Below are 23,976 nucleotides of genomic sequence, written 5' to 3' on the forward strand. Positions count from 1 at the left end.
AATAATTAATTAAATAGTAATAAATAAATTAAATTAATAATTATTATTTTATTAAATTAAATAAAATTAATTTATATATAATTATATAATAAATTTAAAAAAATTAAATAATATTTACATATTAATTTAAAATATAATAAATTAATAAACTAAAAACTAAAATAAAACTTATGACACATCTGTTTAACTAATTATATAAAAGATATTTAAATAATTAATTAAATAATAATGCATAAATTAAATTAATAATTATTATTTTATTAAATAAAATAAAATTAATTTATATATAATTACATAATAAATTTTAAAAAAATTTAAATAATATTTATATATTAATTTAAAATACAAATTAATAAACTAAAAACTAAAAAAAAACTTGAACAGATGTAACTTATTTATTGAAGAATTTTTCTTCAACGGAAGAAAAAAAAATGGAATTAGGATATTTTAAAATATAAAGGATAATTTTATAATTTTTGAAAAATGTGGTGGGGCAGGAGCAATGTGAGACGGTGTAGGGAGTAACCCTCTTTCCTTGTTTTTAGTTTCCTAGCAGTTTTTTGGGCTCATGGGCTTTAGGGGGACAGATTTGCGTCTGCCCATTTGAAGGAAAGCTATTAACACTCCAATTTTACTAACTCCACTATTACCTTTGTAACTTGGAGCTAACCGCTTGTGCTTGTGATGCCGAAAATGTGATAGCATATGGCGGTGTTCATTTGGTGATGTTTGAGAGGATTTGAGCGTTGAGTCTGTATAGGGTATGTAAGACTTTCTTTTGTTTCTTTGAAAATTCGTTTTAAATGTGTTCTTTTATGAATTAGTTTTAGCCTGTTCATTTTGAGAATGGGCGAAATTGTCTTAGTTTGGAGAAAAAGAAGTTATTAGGTAATTGAAGATCATTGATTGTATGTGATATTAATCAATATCGAAAGATTGTTTGTTTTAATGTTTAACTTGGTAGGTTGTTTGTCATAAATATAAACAAAATTGGAGTTCTGGTTGGAGTGACAAGCTATAGCTGTTGATTTTTCCTATTTCTTTTTCGCTTGCATGGATGAAAGGAGAACCAAGTTTTCACCTATTCGGATTCATAATGTGCGTCAGTGCAACAGCAGCCAGAGCACTCAAAACAGTGCTTCAAGGGGTCTTGCTGTCTTCTGAAGCATAATGAGCTCAAAGTTTGCAGCCATTGAATTTGAACACTGCTGCTAACTAAATGAGTGTCATCCATGTTAATTCCACAACATAGTATCTTTGAGATTTTTTGGCCAGGTCAGTGCTGAAATTATTTCTTTGGTTTCTCAGGGAAAATATCAATCCTATGTACCTTCTTATGTACATGGCTCCGGTGGCTGTTGCTTTCCTTCTTCGAGCAAAGAAATAATTGGAATCACAATTGCAATAGCTAGAGAAGATTCATGTATTGTTGTTACTTTTGTTCAACTCTACGTTGGCATATTTTGTCAACATGACCAATTTCTTACTCACAGAAGTTTAGTATTTAGACCATTTTTAATAGCTTGTAAATTTTTTACATCATCCTTTTCGGATAAATGTTATGACCTTCAAAACACCACACATATTCGATGTTCTTAATTAATGCCCAAGTACCACATTTAAATTTTATTAAAGTAGTAATATTCTTAAACCCTGCAATAATTTCTCGTTCTTTTAACTCTTAATACTTCAACCTATAAATTTAATCGAAGTTAATTCAATTTGGCGAATTAATACTAGATATTTAGGCAGCCTCTATTTCAACTGTTATTTTTCATCTTATTAACATACCATATGTTCATGTTCTGCTTAGATAAACCAGTACTTTGTTAACATTTTGAAAACAGTTCCCAGACATTAAAAATACATCAGCGGGAAAATTTGCATAGCTAATTGTTATACTTTCACATTGTTCTGAACAAATTCTAGGCAAAATAAAGCGGCCTGATGGCAACAATAGGGGTAAAATACTTGAATCCTAAATTCACTGCTCAAAGTTTAAGTGTCTTCAAGAGAAATGTATTTAGAAAACTACAAAGTTCGACTGGATGAAAAATCCTAATCACCTAACCCAACATCAAATAGTGATTAAACTTGAGGTTTCTCTTCTTCGTCCTCTTCTATCTTGGGAGCCAAATAGAACCGGACATAACCCATTTCAGCAATCTTGTATTCAACAACAACTGGCAGCTCATTTGACAAACTAATGGAAACTGTGTTGGACAAAGGTGTTGCCTTTGTAAAAGAGTTCATATAACGCAATGCAAATGTCAATGACACTGGCTCATTCATGTCAATAACAGTAGCTTCTTCAGGCTGCAAGATCAATCAAGAAATTAAAAATGCCCACTAAATTCATGTTTTACTATGTACCAAATAATAGCAGAATAAAGAATAAAACAAAAATAGTCAACTCACCTTATCCACAGAAGTATTTTGCCTGCAAACTATGTTTGCAGATCCAATATCTCCTTTGGTGGAAAACTTCACACCCTCCTTGGTGACCGAGATGACAACTTCAACCAACGTCACACACTACATTATCAGCATAGCTTTCCAAATATAACAACAAATTAACAAATCCAAACAAAGCTAATTACCAGTATCCCCGATGCTGCTGAGATCCCTGCAGATCCTTGCAAACTCAGAAGATGGCATTTTCACAATGGCATGATACTCTGCCTCCGGTATCCCAAGATGCTCACTATCAATATCCATGAGCTTCATTTCAAAATCAGAAATTTTATCTTGCGCTGTAAAACAACGAGACCAAATTCAAATCACATCCAAAGAAAGTGATATTGGTATGAGATCACACTCATACAAGCACGTCTTTAAAGATTCATTTCAGCTCTGTCCATTTTATTACATCAAGTCGCACATAGCACTCTGTAACATCCTTTTTATCACTATATGTGAGAATATATAGTTAAGCATCATACTATCAAAGAAAACAAACACGAAACATACCGAACCGTTAAACAAACCACCACACAGCAAACCTATATAGTCAGACCATTCGCCAAAATCACACTCTTTGTGTAAAACCCAACAATTAAACCAAATTTACTTCATATCAAACCTATATAATCAGTTCATTAGCCAAAAACCACACTCTTTGTGTAAAAGACAAAGATTAAAATTGAACTTCAAAATCCTCTTTTAAAATAGAAATATTTCTTCAACAAGAATTAAAATCAAACATGATAAATAATACATGCTCAGTTTCAATTTAAGAACATGCATCTCAGTAGGCTACCCAACAAGTTCATCAACACAACAAATCAAGCTAAATCTGCTTCTCGGACACCAAATGCACAAAAGTAAAACCAAAACATATAGATGATTAAAAAATAACCCTAACTCAACAAGTTCAACCAATAAATTCAAAAACGTTGGAGAAATAGAAACATACTGGGACTTTCGAACATGAAAGTGACGATGTCACCCCCATCATCTGCTTTAATGGTGATGATGTCATCGTTGCCGGCACATTTTAACATCTTAGCCATATTGTTGAGGTTCATGCCCATCGACATGTTGCGGTCACAGCGATAGTGCTCGAAACCCTCGGATCGGAGGAGAAGTGCAACAAGGGCCACATGGCTGGAATCCATGGCCTGAAGGGAGAAACCGGTAGACGAGCAATCGAAGTTAGCATCGGTGACGAGTTCTTTGATTGATTCAAGGACCTTCTTCAGAAGAGAACCTTGCACCAGACGGAGTTCCAACATTTTTATCTTCTGAAGAAAGTATTAGGGTTTGATATTGAGAAAGTTTGGGGGTTTAGAGTGGAAATGAATGAAAAGGAAGGGAAGGGTTTTTATATAGAGAAGCTTCTGGAAGCAGTTGGCGGGATTTGGGAGAATAATTGGATTCCCGCCAGGACGTTTGGGGGAATGGCGGGGAATGGAAAACTTTTCAATTTTTATTTTACTTTTTCACAAAGTTGAACCAAAAAGATTGATATACTGAAATTTCTAATAGTTTTAAAATAAAAAAGAAAAAAATTCGACAACAATAGAATATTATTTTTAATGTATAAACGTCAACATAGCTTGAATCAATTTTGTTCTTAAATGCAATGTGCTTACCTTATTATTATTACATTATTAAAATAAGCATGTGTGTTTGTTTATAAAAAAAAATATTTATAAAATAAGCAAGTGTGTTTTTATAAAAAAAAATTAATCAGATTATAAAATAATCATTGAATTAAAAAATAAATTAATTTATATTGATTGATAGTATAATTGATAACAAAGCTGTGTATACTGAAAACGGTTGTCGGTAATTACAAAAATCAATTCTTTTCACATGTATGTTTTTTATTATTAGAATTTTATATATTTTATGTATATTTACTTTGGATAAGAAAATCACGTATACATTTAATTGTCACAATCATTAGTTGGTAATAATTGAAAAATTATTATAATTGTTTTAAAATTGATAATGTGATCTAAGTAATAAAATTTAAATATTTTAATATTAAAGATTGAAAGTATAAATAAAAGTCTTACGATGAGTTTGATTAAAATTACACAATTTTTTTAAAGTATTTTCTTTTATAATTCTTTCTTTTTCAATAGTTCTTTTACCAGTTGAGTTATTTATTTGAATATTAAAGAGTGTCAAAGTAATTATTACGACAATGTCTTTTAATTTATCCGATCAAATTTTTTAAAAGGATAAGTTAGAGAGTCATATGTATTTTTCATACATGTGAGAATTTTTCTCTCACACATATCTTTTTAGTTTTCTGGTATACTCTTTGTTGATCAGTGATTCTAACTATGTTTCTTGATCATAATTTCGTAGTTGGTAAGTGCAGATAAAGCTCTCTAAGATGAGGATGTAGTTTTAGGTCCTTTCGAGCTGTTTAAACTTTTATCACGTAAGGAAAGCTAAATGTCTCTTTTCTATGGTTTTAGTATGTTGATAAACCTGAGTTGGTATGCTAGAGTTTGATTAAAGAGATCGAGCTTCTTGAGATTTTGTTGTATAGTGGTGTAATTGCTTGAAATTGATGTAAATATGCATGATCTAAAATTAGAAATGTATTATTATGAATGCTTGTTGAATATTATCTATTTTTTATAACTTTAGTTGTTATGTTTAGGGGTATAATTAGAAAACTTAGCTTGAATTTGATGTAGAAAAATTGGAGTGTGTTGGACTAGTTTTTGGTCTAATTTGGGAGTTTTTATAGGTGAATTTCCAGAAGAGTTGTTTTCGAGAGAAACCTGAGGTATGGGTTGTTGTTGGGCAATTTAAAACTTGTTTAGTCATTTAGTTCACCAAATTCTGGTTTGTATCATGTAAAATATGGTTTGTAACATGTAGAATCTAATACGTGAGCTTTTAAGTTGTTGGTTTGGCTAGTGTACCTTAATCCTGACTAAATAAGCAAATTGATACTCAATTTTAGTCATAAACATGTTTTTAAATCAATACTAGTGTTACCAATTGGTCATTTGGATGGGTCTCAGGTGCAACCAAATCAAATTTGAAGTTTGTTGTTTTTTGGTATAGGGTTAAGCGGTAGCCTAGTGGTGTTGAGTGTCATCTTTACGATAGGTATGATGATAAGTTGCATAGAGGTGGCGCTCAAGCGCCACTTTTGCGAGAAGAATGACACTCAACGGCAAGGATGCGTTGCTTAACGCTAGGAGCCTTTGCTAAGCTTTTTGTTTCACAATTCTTCTTGCTTTTATGATCTTCGAAATTTTGTTTTTGACACATAAGTTTATAGTAAATGATTTAGATACACCAAAAAATGGGGATTAGTGATGAGAATTGAATCAATACAACTCAAGATGTTTTTTACACTCTTTAATGTATATTTGTTTGAGATGTTATGTATTTAAGTTTTATCTTCTTTTGATTCCTTGTTTGGTTGAGTTGGTTTATATAGATTAATTACTTACTTGTATGGAATTAATGATTTTTTTATGGATGATAAGCATGGATGTGTATATGGATTTAGTATGTGTTATATGTATGATGATATTTAAATGAAATGAAAAGTGTGGATTAAGTATGATGTGAAAAGGATTCATGGGGAAATCCTTATGATTGTTATGTTGTGTGATGTATTGGAGTAGGGACTCCGGGATTGGAGGATGATTGTGACACTCCTAATAATTCTCAATCTCAAGTAGAGATTGGTGATTATGTCGTGGAGAGTAGCGGGAAGTCCTTGGTCTGATGGTCATGTATTGACCATAGATGTTTTGACAGATTAACCTTGGTATGTGGTAGTTTGATGGAATTGTAGTTTGATGTTGACAAGTTGTTCCACCACACATGATTGACAAGTTGTTCCCCATGAGTCCAACATCAATACATCTATCTGGATGGTTGATGTTTAAAGTTAATATGATTATTTTTGTATTGTTTGAATTATTTTATTATGTGATATATTGTTTTAAAATGTATGAATGTTCTTTTGGTACTTTAGTTTATCCTTTTGTTTTTGTTTATTTGGGTGTTTTTGTTTTCTCTTTTGTTATTATCACCTTAATGGTATGAGCTTATGGGGTGTCTCTGGTAAGTAGGAGCTAGTTGGTGGCAAAACTGAAACTTAGAGTAGGACGTTTGTCATTCTCTTTTTGGTTTATAAAGTCTATATTACGCTTTTGGTTAGTGTAGTATATCTTCTTACAGTATAAAACAGTGTGTGTGTGTGTATATATATATATATATATATATATATATATATATACACACACACACACATACACACATATATATTGCAATTATGTTATTTCTGAATAATTGTAATACCAGTTTATATGTTTTTTTTCGAGTTAATTGTTTTATAATATTAAATATGTAATATATCATACAGTAGTTGAACACTATAAAAATTAGGATGTTACGATAATAACATTTTGGCTTAATAGCCTATTTTGTCCCCAATTTTGTCGATTTTTCTCAAATAGGTCCTTCGTTTGAAAAGAGTGTCAACTTGATCCTCACTTAGTAAATATTGCGTCAACGTCGTCTCTTTTGTTAAATAGAAACAAACGGCGTTAATGGATTGATGATTCAAAAGATAATGGTAACATGTCATTTTTAAGTGGTATGTGTGGTGACGTGTTTAGTATTTCCTTTAATTATAATTAATTTGGATTAATGTTTTCCTTTTAATGACTTTTAATTAAAAATTCTGAATTAATTCCTAAACTTCATACGATACATAGGATTGAATCTAAATTAACTTTCAAATGGATGACTCATGCTTTTAGGAATTTAGATTTTCTTTTCTCAGCTTTTGGATTTTGAAAACCTTTGGCTCGTTTTTATTTTCTCTCGATCAAACCCAGTTTGGGTTGGTTCTTCTTCGCGCAATGAGCATGGTAAGGAGCAAGCCTTCGTCTTCTCCGTTTCGATTTGAGTTCGTTTTTGGTAGAGAAGGGAGACACATTTCTTGTCCCTCATCTTCGTTGCTGTTTCGATCTTGCAAAGTAGTCTTCTTCTTCTTCTTCCAATTCTGGTTCGTTTCACAGGGAAGGAGGCTAGGTTCGGTGGCTTAGATACAACTCATCTCCACGACATGTGGGTTCGTTCGCCGACATCTCTACAGCAATGAGGGTCTTAGTTAGTGGGTGTTTTGTGGCAGTGCATGGTGTTGGCTTGGTTGTTTGGGAGATCTTGGGGTTCCTTTTTGGATTTTCATTTTCTCCTTCTCTGATTTGACTTTGCAGAGGCCTTTTGTTTTGCTATGTTCCTGACTAGGGTTTATGAAATCTGGAATTTGGGGATTTTGGAATCTGGTTCTTACAATTGGGGTTTCCCTTGGGTATTTGGGTCTGCAAATTGGGTTTCTTGAATCTTCTATGCAGGTTGCGTGATTTGGGGGCGAGAGTGTTGATTTGGGAATCTTTGGTTCTTCCCTATTCTTGTGAATGGGTGGAGATTTTGTTCTTCTCTACGGTTTAGGGTTCGATTGAGGTCGTGGGTGTTCCTGGAATTCTTTATTCATTTGATGCAGAGGGTTTTTATGCGGAGAGACTTAATGGCTGTTGTGAGTTTAGGTTTCTCTTGGTCGTGGAAGAGGGTTCGGGTTAGACTGGCAATGTCCATTCCTTGGTGGTGACAAGGAGTCACGGTGATTCGGCGATGTCACTAGTGATCCTGGTTGGACAATTGAACCTAATTGGGCATGGAAGCCTAGAGTTGAATTCAGAGTTGGATACTGAAATTGCAATGCTAGAAATAATAATAATAATTAGAATTTTAATTGTGTTGCAGGCCCAGAGTCTGTACTATCCACCTCAATCTCTAATTACTTAACACGTCACCACGCATACCACTTAAAAATGACACGTTACCATTATCTTCTGTCAGATCATCAATTTATTAACTCTGTTTGTTTCTATTTAACGGAAGGGACGATGTTGACGCAATATTTACTAAGTGAGGACCAAGTTAACATTTTTTTTCAAACAAATGACCTTTTTGAGAAAAATCAGCAAAATTGGGGACAAAATAGGCTATTAAGCCTAACATTTTTTTTTTTATTAAAAAAGAGACATAAATTCAATAAATCTATTAAAAACATAAAATAAATTAATTGTTACTAGAAAAATTATAAAAATATTACATGTAACGTTTAATCTTAAGCTAAAATTCTAAAAGTATGTGTAATATTTGTTTAGATACGCGTATATTAACAATTAATGAATCAATAATAAAAGTCATGTTCTAAAGACTTACGAATTTAGGTTTTAGAAGATATAATGATTTAAAAATAGTAAAATTTAATTATTTTAATATTAAATAATTTTAATATAAATTATTTTATTATGAACGAGTTTTATTATTCTAAAACATATATCTCTAAAAATGATTTTTATAGAGTTCTTTGGCTTCTCTTTAAGAATTTATATTATCTGTTCGTCTAATTGAATAACTGATTAATCCTTGTGACGAACTTTCAGACTGATCAATTTCTCCATTTAAGTAAGTTGAGTTTCGATTCTTTTTCTTGGTTTTTTCTTTTATATGTTTACACGTGAGCATTGTTATGCTTGCATGCATCTTTTGAGTCATCAACGTGAGTCTTTATTGATCAGTGATAATAATGGTATATCCTGATGGTTATTATGATATTTCTATGTGTAGATAGAGTCATCAATTATGAAAAATATTTGTTTCTCAAATGGGTAGGGTTTCACCTTGTGAGAACTAAAATTTTGAGAATGATAGAGTTTGTTACAAACGTAATATAGATCGAACCTAGATGAATTAATGTCACGTTATTAAAGAGTATTAAAAGGGAGTTTCTCAATTTTGGCAATATACTCAATAACCCGAAATATTTGCGAACAAAACACATTATTGTCCTTGTGTTCGTTGTCTAAATCAAATACATTAGGAGTTGGGCACAATGTATGATCATCTTCTCTTCTTTTACATAGTCAATAGTTTTATAATTTGAACTTGACATGGAGAAGTATTACACAATCATACGTCACAAGCACACATGAATGAGTGATCATTTAGAGGATATGGTACATAATGTTAGTGAAGAAAATTTTGGAAAAACTCATTTATATGATTATTTGAAATCCGGTTTAGAGGACGAGTTGTACTTAAGATGCGCTAACTTTACAAAATTTTCAGTAACTTTGAAATAATTTAGTTCAAAAGTAATAAATTGATGGACTGATAAAAGTTTCACATAATTGTTGGACCAATAAAAGTTTCACAAAATTGTTGGAGTTGTTGAAGGAGATGCTTTTGGAAAATAACACATTACCTAATCATAATTACGATGTGAAGAAAATTCTACATTCAATGGGTTTAGAGTACAAAAAAAATACATGCATGCCCCAATGATTGTGTATTATACACATACGAGTTTGTTTCATTGAAGGTGTGTTCAACAAGTGGATTGTAGCAGTTTGAAAAGAAACTTGATATAAATAGTGTTGATGAAGACATAAATGGTTCCCCTGTTAAGGTGGTGTGATACTTGCCTACAATACCCAAAGCCTATAAAAGACAAAAGCATGGGCTTTAAGGCTTGAGTCCCTTAACCTAATATATCTACTTCCTCGATACGTTACATTAAAGGTTTCTCAGACTAAATTCGATGGACAAATGACATCACAATTAACTAAAGTGATCTCTAAGAAAATAGTAAGTACAAACATAAATGCCAAAACCAAAGTTAATTATGAAGTGGTTTATTTTGTGATTAAACTTGAATATGTGTTGTAAGATGAGTTAATTGAGAAAATGACTCAGAATTTACTTGTTTCCCATGGTCGAGACAATATACTCACGAAGGTCATTGAAAGACTTAAGCACTCAGGTCGTGGGCACGTAATTGGAGGTTCATTTAGAATTCAAGATTATTCAGTCCACTAGAATGAAGTAGTGATTTTTTAAGTCGGGATGCGATAAGGAAGATGAAGATACAATTTGAAGAAAGACTTAATGAAAGCATGACATCCATGAATCAAAGGTTCGATCAAAGACTTGAAGAACAACTACAAAAAAAAAAGATATTAACTTGCACAACCTAAGTACTACATTTTTTTGTTTTTATATGTTATAATTTATAAATAAATGTACTAAACCTTTTAATACCTTTATTCCGTATCTTCTGTCATGGAAAGCAAGTCATGCAACAACCTACTATAACGAAGATGATGATGATATGACATAAACAAATGATGATCCTATAACAAAGCTTCTAACCAAGTAACATAAGTTGAACAAAAGGCCACTAAAACTATAATTGGAGTCAAGAGTATTTGGATAGAGTGTTTTATCCCATATTATACATTTCAATCATCCAATTGTGGTCTATGTAAGTATTAAGTTGTTTCCTATTTAAATCTCCATTATACTACATTTAATTTATACTTAATTTGTCTTGTTAGATATATGAACACAATCATTATAGAGGAAGGACAACCAAATATGTTTGGATTATTGAACTTCAAACTATTCAAAAATCTTGAAACACAAAAGACTTTATTCAAAATTATTTACAAATGTGGATTTTTAAGTCACAAATAAATAAATAAATAAATAAATATATATATATATATATATATATATATATTTTGTATCTTGGTAACTCATACTTAATGTAATATTTTATCAAATAATGCTAATTATTATCTACTATGTGAGGCATTGTATGTTCCATTAACAACTAATAATTATCATTCCACTAAAATCACAATTTTCTAGTTCTTTTTATCGAATGATTTGAAAATTATGGTACAAATGCAAGTGTTATGTGTGTGTATATCATTAATATGTGTTATATTTTGTCATCATATTTTTCTTTGATTAATTGATAGATGTAGTAAAACTTTAAAGAAAAGACAGAATTTTACTTTTGTCAAGGACATTAATAGACTAAAATTCAATTTTTTTTTAATTACTATCAAATTTTACATTGACCCTTGTACAACACACATTAGTTTACATCAAATACAGGTCGTATTCAACATAAAATAAAATAAATTATATCTGTTGTTATCTTTGACACCAAATTACGCCACCTACAATAATGTCAGATATTTACTGAATGTAAAAAGTGAAAAACTAATAGAAGCAAACAAAACTTGTTTGTATAGTGATTAAATAAAGACATATACTATTTTGTGACTTAAGTTTTAATATAAACAATAATTATTTTTCATATATACTTTCCTTCTCAGTAATTTAAATATAATTTTGTAATTATTTTCTTCGTAAAACAAATCCCACTCTATGTTTAATAAACATTCTTTTCTACACATACTTTTTTAATGAATGCTATCTACCAATAAAAAAAAATTAAAACAATATATATTAATATTTTGAAATATTTTAATATTATCTTCGAATAATATAATAATTTTTTTTTCTAAAAAAACTAGTTTTATTGGAGTTATTTTCGTTATAAAGATATATAGTAATATTCAAAGGAGACAGTGCAAAACTATTCCACTTTACCAAATTCACAATTTCTAAACAATTCTACTAAATTTAAATTAATTTTAATAAAAAATCCCTTTTAATGTTTTATCTAAATAAAAACAATCAAATTTGTTATTTTTATAAAAAAATTCAATATTAAAATACTTAACTGTTCCAAAATATTAATTAATCATGTTTTTCTGTTTGGTGTTGTTTAAAGTATTTTTTGGTCAACGTTTTATATTTTTTTGTCGTTAAATTTTAAAAATATATTTTTAGATTGTTATTACTATAATTATTCAAACTAACATCGATGAATGTTATTTTTCTAAATTTTGTTAGTTAAAACTATTTTTCTAATTATTTTAATGAATATTAATTAATAATTATAGTCAAGACCGACAGAAAGTAAAATTGATTTCAGTATAACTGTAAAATAATTGTCATTCCCTTTACCTTTAAAGAAACCTTGATTAAAACCATAACAAAAAAGAGATGTTAGGTTCATGATGTGGAAATGTTAACCAAAGAGATGACATCTAAATCGAAATTGATCCAACAAAATCTCGAACCATCAGAAAAAGCTATGAAAATATAAAGATTTTGGAGAATATATATATTTTTAATTTAAATTTATAATTTTATAATTTTAAATTATGATGTTATAATATTTGAAATTTTTATTTCTTAAAATTTTTATCTAAATATACAAGAAACCATTTCAACTTGCTATTAACATAAATCAAACCGAAAATTCATCATTCAAGCATATTATAAAGTTTAAGAGTTTTTTTTAAGTCAAAATTTTTATTTTTTTGTGTTTTAGTATCATGTAATATTACTCCGCAGATATTGTCTTTAAATTAATGATATTTGAGCGCAATTTAACTGTAATATTTTTTATCAAATCAATATAAGTCGATTTTTAATTTTGTAAAATTTAAATTATTTATAAGAATTATTAAAAATGAAAATGATATAGTCAACTCTGTTAGAGAAAATGAAAATAAAAAACCTTTCAAAATTATTGTTTAAATAATTATATTCTTTTCTTTTTCTTACAACTTTGATGCTCATAACATTCTTTTACAGATCAATATTTTATTTGAGTTATACTATTGTTCTTCTTACAGAACGTTCATAGTTTTGATTATTGAGATATAATCCTTTTAGACAAAACATTAGCTTATTAATTATTTCCTTTTTAATATTTCTTTTTTATAATTTGTTAGGTATTTTCTCAAAACTACATATATGATTGTAGCTGTCATCAAAATATATTATTGATATAATCAATGACAATCAATAAATATTAAAAGATATTACATACTCAAAATATACTAAAATTAAAAGAGATTATTATTTTTTATATATTAACAAAAAATTGCGACCAAAAATATAACATAAGTTTTGAGAAAATCAATAAACATTCTCATATGACATACTTTTATTTATTTTTTATTATTTAACATAAATTTTTTAAATTCAATAGACTTTAAATTTAATACAATTCTTCAGATTTATAATTTTTTTATCTATTTATATAACACTTATATAATGTAAATTCATCATTTTTAATAATAATATAAAAAATATAAATAATAAATTCTATTATATATAATTTGTTTTGAGATATATCATGTTTTGGTAAATTATTAATTTAATCAGTATTTAAAATATATACTTTATTATACACATTTTATATATAATTTAATACTGTGTATATTTCAGATTAATATTTTTTTAAAAGTTTACTTTGTTACGTGATAAGCATGGTGCCATCACTGCTGGTATATTAATTAAGAAAGTTGGTCTCCCACCTCATGGCTAAGAAACACAAGTTTTTGACATTTTTTCTTACTTGCACATGCATACACTTCATAATTTGCGGTGGCGTAAGTGATATTAATAACTTAATTATTCTAGTATATAAGAAAAATTAATATTTAACCTAATAAACTTATTTTAGAGATGAAATTGGTTTAGGGTTGAAATTTCATTTTATCTCACTCTACATTTCAATTTCAAGATAGAACAAATTTTTTTTAATAAATATCAAGTGTTGACAGTGAGTTTTAAGGAGAAAAGTAGTATTTTAGTTTGTTTAGTGTATTATTTTTATACAATAGACATTTTTATATTGTTTTTAACTTAAGTTTTTTATAACTTATTTCCATGAAAAATGCAGAATTTGATTTTTTTTTCTAAATTAAATGAAAATAATTTTAACAAATTAGTCACTATAATTAGACAGTTGTCAACAACTATATTATCCAACTGTAGCATAGCTTTCTGATTACTCACATCCATTTCGTCTGTTTGGAGTGTGAAAAGGACACCGAGTGACACTGTTCTAACCGTGAACTGGTTTGAAGTAGAGTCTCCTTAACGAGAGTGGTTACGCTAATGCGACTAGTCTCCTTCAACTTCTTAAACTCTCACACCCAAACCCTTTCTTCTTCCCGGTGACGTTAACAATGTCAGATCCGAACCAGATTTCGTTCGCTTTATCCTTCTTGTGCAGCGCTTTCGCAGCTTGTTTCGCCGAGGTAACCTTCCTTCTCTAACCGATTTGGATTCGGCATTTGGATCTTGTAATATAGCTTCTCGCATATCCTATTGTTGTAGATAGAAACTGAATCGTACATTTATAAACCAAAGGAATGATATGTCAGGATTGCGTGACTTGAGTTGATCAAGTTTATTTGCTTGTGTATTTGTGTACAATTCGTGAAAAGTCAAATTGTGTGGGATATTCACCAGACTATGTGAATTATATAACTTTCCTTGCATTTAGTTCTGAGTAGATAGTGTCTGCATAAAATGTAGAGAGTTTAGTGCTGTGATCGAATTATAACAAAAAAATGTTGATTCTTATAATACTATACTAGGAGGATGATGATAATAATAACTGAGTGGTTCTTCAGTTAAAATTTGCTTAAAGTGACAGTTAATTTGAATTGATATTAAACACGTTAAGTAGGATCATGAACAGAGTGAATACGACCTGGCACATCAAGCTAAAAAGTGGAGTCTAACTACTCACAAAATGAGTATTTTTGGACGAAAGAATAGAGAGATCCTAGTGAACGGAGAGAACATACATACTGGTTCCAGTTTTAGGTGAATGTGAGTCGACATCTTACCAAGGTGTGTGGACTTGTACATGTTATTGTTGATCCTTGATGTTCTTATTATACAGATAGTTTGGCATGACTGGTTACCTGACTGATTCTCTTAGTTAAAGGTTTTTCTTTTGCAAGAGTTTTACTCTAATTTTCTTCTTTAGTAATTTTTTTTCCTTTTGTGAAAGATAAAATAGTATATCCATTAATTATGTATAATGCACTATCAACTATGAACCACCATGAATGGTAATTTGGCTGACTTTGGCAGTAACCATAGTAAACGTCATATCAATGATGATTTCTAATTAGTTAACAGTGTAAAAGAACTTTTACAATGACTGTGCCCATCTTTTAACCTCTAAAAAATTTAGTTACCGTGTTTCAAACTTTTTTACAAGTTTCATTTTTGCCTTTCTTAAGTTACACTATTCATAATTAGATGCATCTATGCCAATATTGTATCAAACTACTGCTATAGAAATTTAACCTAGAAACTTGCCTATGAGAAAGTAATTCTAATAATTCTTTTGTGGTTGAGTTTTGTGCAGTTTTGTACCATTCCTCTGGACACAGCTAAGGTCAGACTTCAACTACAAAAGAGGGCAGGGGTTGATGATGGAGTGGGTTTACCTAAATACAAGGGCATGCTAAGCACAATTAAGACCATTGCTAGAGAAGAGGGTATATCAGCTCTGTGGAAAGGAATTGTTCCTGGTTTGCATCGCCAATGTTTATATGGAGGCTTAAGAATCGGATTATATGATCCTGTGAGTATATATATCTAACTTTCATTGAATAAGACTGTGATTGGAGGAACATGGGTTGTACATATGAACTGCACCATGAACAGGTCAAAACATTTCTTGTTGGTAGTGCCTTTGTTGGAGAGGTTCCAATATACCATATGATCCTGGCTGCTCTGCTCACTGGTGAGTACTTCTGAACAGTTCTAATGCATCATTTCAGATTTCAGATTGCATAACATTAATTGATTTTCTCTCCTTTGTGGAGAAATTAGCATCTTCTTTTATTCCAGTTGGAAAAAAAAAATTATAAAAGAAAAGGCAAATGATGCTTGAACTATGTTCATTTTTCCCATTTACATGGAATTAAAATTCTAGCTATGCTTTTTATTTGTTAGTTATTTACCAAGAAACTTCATCTTCATATTGTAGCACAATACTTTATCATAAATGTGAAATAGTAGTTGCATAATGTAAATTTAGGGTGAAGTTATTGACTTTACAGTTGGATAATGGAAGTTGGAAAACAAAAGGCTAATAATTTGGATAATAGAAGTTATTGAATTTACATTTTTTATTATATTATATATTGCAGTCACGAATCTCTTTTATTTAACTCATGATAGGTGCTTTAGCAATCACGATTGCTAATCCAACTGATCTTGTTAAAGTTAGGCTTCAATCCGAAGGTCATCTGCCATCTGGGGTACCTAGGCGTTATTCTGGTGCCATAGATGCTTATTTAACTATATTGAGACAAGTAAGCCTTTCTTATGAGTTTTTTTGTTCTTGCTTCTTTGATTATATTGAAAATTTACTAGTTGAGTCTAATTCTCTATATTTTCTTTTGTTAAACTAGGAAGGAATAGGGGCCTTGTGGACTGGGCTTGGGCCAAACATAGCAAGGAATGCAATTATAAATGCTGCTGAATTAGCTAGCTATGATAAAGTGAAACGGGTAATCACATTATTGGGTAGTCTAAATTGTATTTTTGCTATACTTGGAAGTACAACCTTGCACAATTTAATTTTGTTGGGAAACAAATCCCTTTCACACACAATGAGGATCAGAGATATGAGACACACAAAACAATACCACAAAAAAGAGAAATAGCCAAAAGCATATACAAGACCACCCCTCTTTCTCTGTAACTTCTCACTTCATGTAATCCCTTTATATAATAAAGGTTGGCGGCTTCCTTCAATAAAGAGACTTTGTTATCTTTAATCCACTTTTCATATACATCTCATTATGATAGTGGATTCACCTTGAGTTTACAAACATGCATCCTTGGCTTTCCACTTACTATCATTAATGCTTGGAAATTTGGACTGATTTTCCCAACAAATTGCAATGCTGCTCTGATTCTTTATACTTATGCAGACGATTTTGAAAATTCCAGGGTTCATGGACAATGTCTATACTCACCTTCTTGCTGGCTTAGGGGCAGGTCTTTTTGCTGTATTTATTGGTTCTCCCGTTGATGTGGTAGGTGTTACAACATCCCTCTCCCCTTTTTTTGTCTTCAGTTTGCACTTATGCTTAAGAAGAACACTTCGATAGCAACAAGTTGTGTTTATAATAAAAAGAGGCTAGAAAAGAAGTAAGGGGAATCAAATAGTCAATGGTACAATTTGAATACTTTGATTTAACATTTTGGTTCTGGATGATGTAGAGTTAAAGTTGACAGTGTTACTGGATCTTACCAAACGTAACCCAAACACTTTTTCCAAGGGCAATTTGCTTTCAATACTTCTGTCTATGTTCCTCCATAAACATTCTGGTGAAATTATAAGGGTATTTTGAAATTCTAGGACTATTGCTAGATTCCTTGACACTATTGGTGAAATTTGTATGAAGAAGCACACTCTTTTATGAAGCTACTGGATTACTTGTTTTAATGCCCATAATTTTTCAGGTGAAATCCAGGATGATGGGGGATTCAACCTACAAAAGCACATTTGACTGCTTTCTCAAGACTTTGCTTAATGAGGTTTATGAATTTCCTTATTTGATTTTATGTATATTTGCTGTTTAAAATCTTGGACCAAGTGAAATTGAAAGATTCATTATAATAGTTGTCACCTTTTTCTTGCTATATTTTTATTTGGTTGTCCAATATTTTTATAAATTGAAAGATTCATTACTATGGTTATCACCTTACTTGTATGAGGTGATTTGGGAGAGCGGACGCAAACTTTTCGGTGCATAATTAAAGAGGCTATTGAGCAGCGTACTTAATTCCTATTCAATGAATGTGATTTTCCATATCGCAATCTTTGTTGTTATGATCCTTTGAATTGTTATGATCCTTTAACAATCTAAAATTATTTTCACATTTGCCCCTGGCGTGTTCATTTGATAGTAAGCTGGCGTGAGGTCTGCATATAGTTTGTCCTTTTCTCTGCAGCTTGAACTCATGTTACAAATGTATTGCAGGGATTTTTGGCCTTCTATAAAGGTTTCCTTCCAAATTTTGGTCGAGTAGGAGCCTGGAATGTGATTATGTTTCTTACTTTTGAACAAGTAAGATACACGTTTTATCTTGGCAATGCTGTTAGATTTATCTATTGTAATTTATATATCGTATTGCACCCTGATATCCACTTACAAATGCCCTGCTTTAAGGTTTAAGCCACTGTGTATGTTCAATTACGCAGCTTGCAAGTGAACGTAAGGTTTACCGTAGTGTAATCAATATTTTCAATGAATTTTTCCCCTTCTGCTTCAGCTTCTAGCATTACAAGTCTTGAGCGAAAATAGCTTTTTGTAACTTATTTGTCTCCTTAATCTGAATCAAATGTCTGAATTTTACCAATGTCTAGCCGACTAAAATAGTCAATTTTCAAATGGAGGGTGGATACACTATTACTTTTTCACTTAACGTGCTTTCTTAAGAGAATTCAAATCACATTTCAAGACTCACATTGTATGAAGACAGCTGTGAATTTTCCCATTAAACTAGCCCTGTGAATATTGCAGAAAGACTGCTTTTTGCATCATGGGATCATTTGTTGTTTTGAGGAACTGCTTCGTCTAACAGGAAGTTTTAATGACTATGAATTTGCTTGTCGATACTGAAAGTGCTATTTGATTCATGTGGCAGGCGAAAAGATTTTTGAGAGGATAATTGTTACTTCATGATTGATATTGACGAAGGAAAATTAGTGTTCTTTCTCGGTTGAGTGCTATCAGATGAACGGCAAATTTATTACAAGAAAGGTGGTCTTTCCACATTCATTCCCCATTTCTTCCTTGTGGACGGACATCATGCTTAAAATATTTAGTCAATGAATAAACCGTCAAATTACCTCGTATATGATTGTCTCATGCTTATGCCATGTGAAGGCCACAATTCAAAGTTTCAAACATTCTTAGCCAATTAATAGACCTGAAATTACATTTACTTGAAAGACCTACACTGTACTGGATTGATGCAGATACATTTTTTTGGGAAATAAATTGCCTATTTCCCGACTTATTGAATAGACAAATTAAATGAAACATGTATGCAAACTAATATCTAGAGGTTCTATAATTTTTTACTTTATTCAAATATGATGGGGTATCACCATTAATAACAAATTTTATTTAAATCCCGGATAGTTTTCGACTTAGGGAATATAATAAGTTTCCTTTCTGTCTCTATCTCGTTTGAAAGTCAAATATTCAGAGAGAGAAAGAATAGCTTGCCAATATAGATTTCGTAATGAACAATTTCATAATCACTTCCGTCCAGACACAATCACTTGAAAATCAATAGCCTAGCCGACGGAATTTTCATATTACATTAACAGCCCTGAATCCTGCTAGGTAAAACTTAGCTCACTGTGATCCGTTTTTCCAAATCATGACTCCCTAAAGAGTGATTCTATTTGCATCCTCTTTTTCTCTCACACCTTTTCTACTTTTTTTTTTCTTTTTTACATTTCAAAAAGCAATTCCTAGTATCCTAGAACCTAATTTGTGGAATGTAAAAAAGTGAGGCGGCGGAACCAGAAAAAAAGTGGTGCAAAAAGAACTTCCCCTCAGAAAAAACTTTTATGTTCTCGCTATCAAATAAACTCTGGCCTTTATAACAGACCCATTCCCAAGCTTAAATCCAGGGCTAACGGGAAAGCCTACAACTTGACCAGCTGACACTCGCCCACCTGAAAATTTGACGACACTGTCCATGTACTGTTGATGGAACTCAGCTCCGCGACTTGCCTCAAACTGACTTGGTGCAGGGTTCAACGAGAATGCCAGTAAGTGAAGCAACCACACTGTCTTGGCCAACCCTAAAAACTCATTGTAGAACTCACTCCTGGGATGGTTCCCTGCTTGGACTTGACTGTGCTGCTCCAAGTTCCCAAACAAGGACTCCTCCATCTTTGGATGGACAATGGCAAGGTACTTCTTGGAACAGAATTTGCCAAAGTGACAACTTGGTAAGATTCCAAGAAGCTCAGTAGGATCCATGGACTTCATGTCCCGGTACTGAGTGAAGCAATCACGTCGAAACTGATCAGGGTTGAGGAGGGAGGAGAGGCTTCCATCCATGTAGAAAGTCTCGTGGTCAAACCCTTGAAAGATTTTCCTTGATATATAGGATTCAAGGGCATACTTGGCATGGTGAGCTGAGACAATGGATGTGGTTGAAGTATTGTGGTATTTGTCAGTTGAGGCAGTAGCAGCTTCAATGGAACGAACAGCAGCTGTTATGTCCCAATGTGCATTGTGCATCAGAGACAGCAGCAGAGATGTGAAAGACTTTGACGCTTCTCTCACTTGCACCATTGCTGCTTCAAACAATTCTGGAGTTGGTACTGCTGCAATTGCTGCATAAGTAATTTAGTAAATTTACGGACGATGAAAAGATGATTCAGTGATGAAGTAACTTAAAGAAATTTCAGCATTGAATAAAAATGTTTACATTGAATATTCATATTAGCCTGTTTTTAGAATAAAAACATTCAAATATAAATCACTTCATCTCAAATCAATCTAATTGAAGATCAAGTTTGCCAATTTTACACAAACACACTCTAAAGTCAGATTTGGAGCAAAATCATTTCTCACAGTTGACACCTTCAATTCAACTAAACACACTTTGATTTAGCTCGAAGGAGCATCTGAGACCCCAGATCACGCAATGTAGGAGAGTCTTGCCAAACGCCAAACCATTCAGATGCAAGAACTTCGAACAAAAGTGACATACTTCCAAGTCAAAGCAACGAAATATAAAAAAAAGAGACTTTTCAATCTTTTTATTCTTCTCAATATTCCATCCATCTAATTCTAAACACCATATTCCATGATATATACATAAATATATTATATTAAAAAAAGAGTGGCATGTATATTGCTTAATGTACCTTGAATTCCCAGCCTCCTCTTAGACAAGGACCTCCCAGGCTTCTTTTCACCACTCCCATTAGTAGTAAGAGCAACAGCACTATCAAGCTTCTCCCTCAGATTCTTCACCTCCAAATCCTTCACTTTCACCTCCTTTTTCAGCTCCTCCACCACTGCCTCGTACGGCGCCACCACCTCCCTCACCGACGCCACCCCACCACCTCTCCTCCTCCCCTTCCTCCTCCCTTCCCCGCCCCCGCTCCGGCGGAACCGCTCCCTCAACACGGCCAGCTTCCGGAGCTCCGTCACCACCGCCACGTCAGCAGCACGCATCCTCTCCGGGTCCCACGGAGAATGCGCCTCCTGAAGTCTCACATATGCCCTCTTCATCGACGATACCGTCTCGAACACCTCCTCCATAAGCCCCTCCATCTGCTTCACTTTCAGAGCCTTCAAAGGTCCCAACGCTCTCTCTTCCTCGTACTCCTCCTCCTCCTCCTCTTCTTCATCCTCGTACTCCTCGTTCCTGTTCTCCTCAGAGTCGTAGGGTGAGTTATCGTCCTCCTTGCCGGAGGCTGCGGTGGCCAGCGGATGAAGGAGGCAGGATGCTGTGACCCTTTGGATCAGATCGGAGAAATTCGAGACCTTTCGCGTCATGGGTCAGTCTAGATGCGTTTGTGTTGGACTTTGACAGAGACGCCACTGAGAGGGAAGTCAAGCTCAGAAATGGTGGCAAGAAAGTGAATGTGAGTAGGACCAGTTACAGTGTGACTCTATATAATTATAATAATAATAAATAATAATAATAATAACAGATAAAAAAATAGGAATGGATATTGGAAACACGTGCTGTGTGTATAAGACTAGTGTGACTTTGCTGGATTAAGTGAAGTGTCAGACCACCCACGAGGAGGGTGCGCACCATCACCATGTCACGTCATTAATCATATTGCAACTGTTTAATTACGTTTTTAATTAAAGAACATTATTATTAGATTTTCTTTTCTTTTATTTTTATAATTGGTTATTTGAAATTACTAAAATTATACACGAGAAGTAGATTTTTACTTTTTCATATTAAGTCACTGTTAATTAATTTCAGTTCCTCCGTTAGAAAAAATGTTACTTCTTCATTTTATAAAAACGAAAAATATTACTAATTCAAAGTATATGTGAAATAGTAATTTTTCAATAAGATTTAGTTAATAATGATAAAAATACACTAAAATAAGCTAATTAAAAAACACTCCTTTAGCCACATCGCTCTCCATGTGGTTTTCTTGTTAAAGGAAGAATGTGATGGAATGTGAGATACCGGTGAGAATTCAATTGTGAGACACAGTTTTCAAGAGTGGGGATTGTGTTGAAGTTAACGTGAAAAGAAAAGGAAAAAGAAAATTGAAAAGCAAAAGCAATGCAATGGCTTTGGTAGGGTGACGTTATTAGGGACCCATAAGCAGAGGGAGATGATTGACCTGTTGCCGGAGTAAACTGGCAGCGTGCGGAGGCAGACGGTGGCAAGAGCCGTGAGTCACGGTTATTAGAGTGGTGGGGTTGGTGGTGGCTACATGTAGAGCAATGTGTGGATGAAATAAGACAGTGGAAGTGATTGATTGGGAAGAAGGTGGTTATAGCAATTGGTAGTGATAGCATAGCATGTGATGAGATAAGAGGATACAGTGAAACGTGTGGAGACAATAAATTTTCTTAGCTGTAATATCCTTTGCCTATTTTTTTAATTAAAAAAATCAGATGAAATTAAATTAAAGATTAATTGCAATGTTTTCTAAAAAAATATTCATTCTTGCTATTGTTACCATTTTTAATTCTCTGAAAAATGTTACAGGGATTATTATTATGTATCTGTCTCCGATATAATTTCATGTTCAAGTAACAAACATAAATACAACAGAATTGAAGATTGAAAGAATTACTTATAATTAAAATTGAACTAATCAAAATGATGAAAATAATACAAAATCTTAGAGGGAGAAGAGAATATTTCAGAAATTCTGAGTTTTTAGTTGACTATGAAGATATTAACATAAGGGTTAATGTGGTAATTAAGAACTTCGTACGAATTTTCTCTTTATGTTTTGAAAGATTTGTGTTTTTTCGAAGTAGGTGTCATATGGGGTCAGACACCTTATCTAAATGCTTCCATCCAATTTTCTTTTTCGTCGTCAAAGTACAACTAAATTACAACTTTGCAGAATAAAAAAGAAGATAAATATATCATTAGAAGTAATGAAAATGTCTTTTAGGGTTTGATTATACGAATGTGTATAACAGAAACAAAATGTGTAAAAGTAAGAGTGAATTGATACAAGAATACACTTTTTTTTACTGACACTCAGCATGTCCTAAAACCAACGACTTTCACAGCTTTAGTTTTAATTTTTTTTTGTTCATTATGCAATAAATGATAACAAATGTAGAGCAGTAAAAAGTTAATTTTTAAGTTTATCTATTAATTATCTTTTAAATTTTCACCTTTGGACGCTAGAGAATAATTGAAAATTAATATAAAAATAAAAGTTGTTTTTTAGATTTTCATGGATACAATTCCATGTCTCATAATAATAATAATAATACTAATAATAATAATACTAATAATAATAATAATAATAATAATATGTAATAATTATTCAATAAAAAAATTTAGAATAAAATAAATCTTTTTTTCTCTATCTCTTATCACTCTAGAAGTGTCTTATTTCTAACATATTGTTGGAAGTCCCACATCGACTAGAGATAAGGCCAATTTATAATATATAAGTGAGGTGCAAACCTCACCCTACAAACCGGTTTTGTGGGATTGAATTAGGCTTAA

General features: G+C 31.8%; 3 protein-coding genes across 4 annotated transcripts; 1 reads left to right on the top strand and 2 right to left on the bottom strand.

Annotated features, from left to right (window-relative positions):
- Window positions 1-1,853: 1,853 nt before the first annotated feature.
- LOC124828224 (DNA sliding clamp PCNA) lies at window positions 1,854-3,808 on the bottom strand. The gene is made up of 4 exons (XM_047301475.2): window positions 3,416-3,808; window positions 2,601-2,753; window positions 2,419-2,516; window positions 1,854-2,316 (listed from the first exon to the last, which is right to left on the bottom strand). Exons 1-4 carry the CDS (start codon window positions 3,732-3,734, stop codon window positions 2,089-2,091), a joined length of 798 nt encoding a protein of 265 aa, XP_047157431.1. The 5' UTR covers window positions 3,735-3,808; the 3' UTR covers window positions 1,854-2,088.
- Window positions 3,809-14,239: 10,431 nt separating this feature from the next.
- LOC124828223 (mitochondrial uncoupling protein 2-like) lies at window positions 14,240-19,287 on the top strand. Its single transcript, XM_047301472.2, has 9 exons — window positions 14,240-14,483; window positions 15,611-15,829; window positions 15,913-15,991; window positions 16,432-16,565; window positions 16,665-16,763; window positions 17,190-17,294; window positions 17,725-17,799; window positions 18,246-18,332; window positions 18,913-19,287. Exons 1-9 carry the CDS (start codon window positions 14,412-14,414, stop codon window positions 18,934-18,936), a joined length of 894 nt encoding a protein of 297 aa, XP_047157428.1. The 5' UTR covers window positions 14,240-14,411; the 3' UTR covers window positions 18,937-19,287.
- A 187-nt stretch (window positions 19,288-19,474) lies between these two features.
- On the bottom strand, window positions 19,475-22,776 carry GIL1 (glucose-6-phosphate isomerase, putative (DUF641)). 2 transcript variants are annotated; one of them, XM_047301471.2, is made up of 3 exons: window positions 22,619-22,776; window positions 21,164-21,845; window positions 19,475-20,626 (listed from the first exon to the last, which is right to left on the bottom strand). In XM_047301471.2, exons 2-3 carry the CDS (start codon window positions 21,798-21,800, stop codon window positions 19,848-19,850), a joined length of 1,416 nt encoding a protein of 471 aa, XP_047157427.1. In that variant the 5' UTR covers window positions 21,801-21,845; window positions 22,619-22,776; the 3' UTR covers window positions 19,475-19,847. The 2 variants fall into 2 exon arrangements, with proteins under 2 accessions (XP_047157427.1, XP_047157426.1); XM_047301470.2 differs by having other exon boundaries at window positions 21,164-22,754.
- Window positions 22,777-23,976: the final 1,200 nt, after the last annotated feature.

The sequence above is a fragment of the Vigna umbellata genome, chromosome 5 (genome assembly GCF_029865625.1).
Source record: "Vigna umbellata cultivar VRB3 chromosome 5, Vumbellata_1.0, whole genome shotgun sequence".
Classification (NCBI taxonomy): Eukaryota; Viridiplantae; Streptophyta; class Magnoliopsida; order Fabales; family Fabaceae; genus Vigna; species Vigna umbellata.

Bases quoted from the DNA above. Each gene is read 5' to 3' on its own strand.
- LOC124828224 (XM_047301475.2), bottom strand. From the start codon at position 3,734: ATGTTGGAACTCCGTCTGGTGCAAGGTTCTCTTCTGAAGAAGGTCCTT. The intron at 2,754-3,415 runs GTATGTTTCTAT...GTTGTTTTACAG, and splicing joins TTTCATGTTCGAAAGTCCCA to CGCAAGATAAAATTTCTGAT. The intron at 2,517-2,600 runs GTAATTAGCTTT...CGTTGGTTGAAG, and splicing joins CAGCAGCATCGGGGATACTG to TTGTCATCTCGGTCACCAAG.
- LOC124828223 (XM_047301472.2), top strand. From the start codon at position 14,412: ATGTCAGATCCGAACCAGATTTCGTTCGCTTTATCCTTCTTGTGCAGC. The intron at 15,830-15,912 runs GTGAGTATATAT...CACCATGAACAG, and splicing joins GAATCGGATTATATGATCCT to GTCAAAACATTTCTTGTTGG. The intron at 17,295-17,724 runs GTAGGTGTTACA...ATAATTTTTCAG, and splicing joins TTGGTTCTCCCGTTGATGTG to GTGAAATCCAGGATGATGGG.
- GIL1 (XM_047301471.2), bottom strand. From the start codon at position 21,800: ATGACGCGAAAGGTCTCGAATTTCTCCGATCTGATCCAAAGGGTCACA. The intron at 20,627-21,163 runs GTACATTAAGCA...TTACTTATGCAG, and splicing joins GAGGAGGCTGGGAATTCAAG to CAATTGCAGCAGTACCAACT.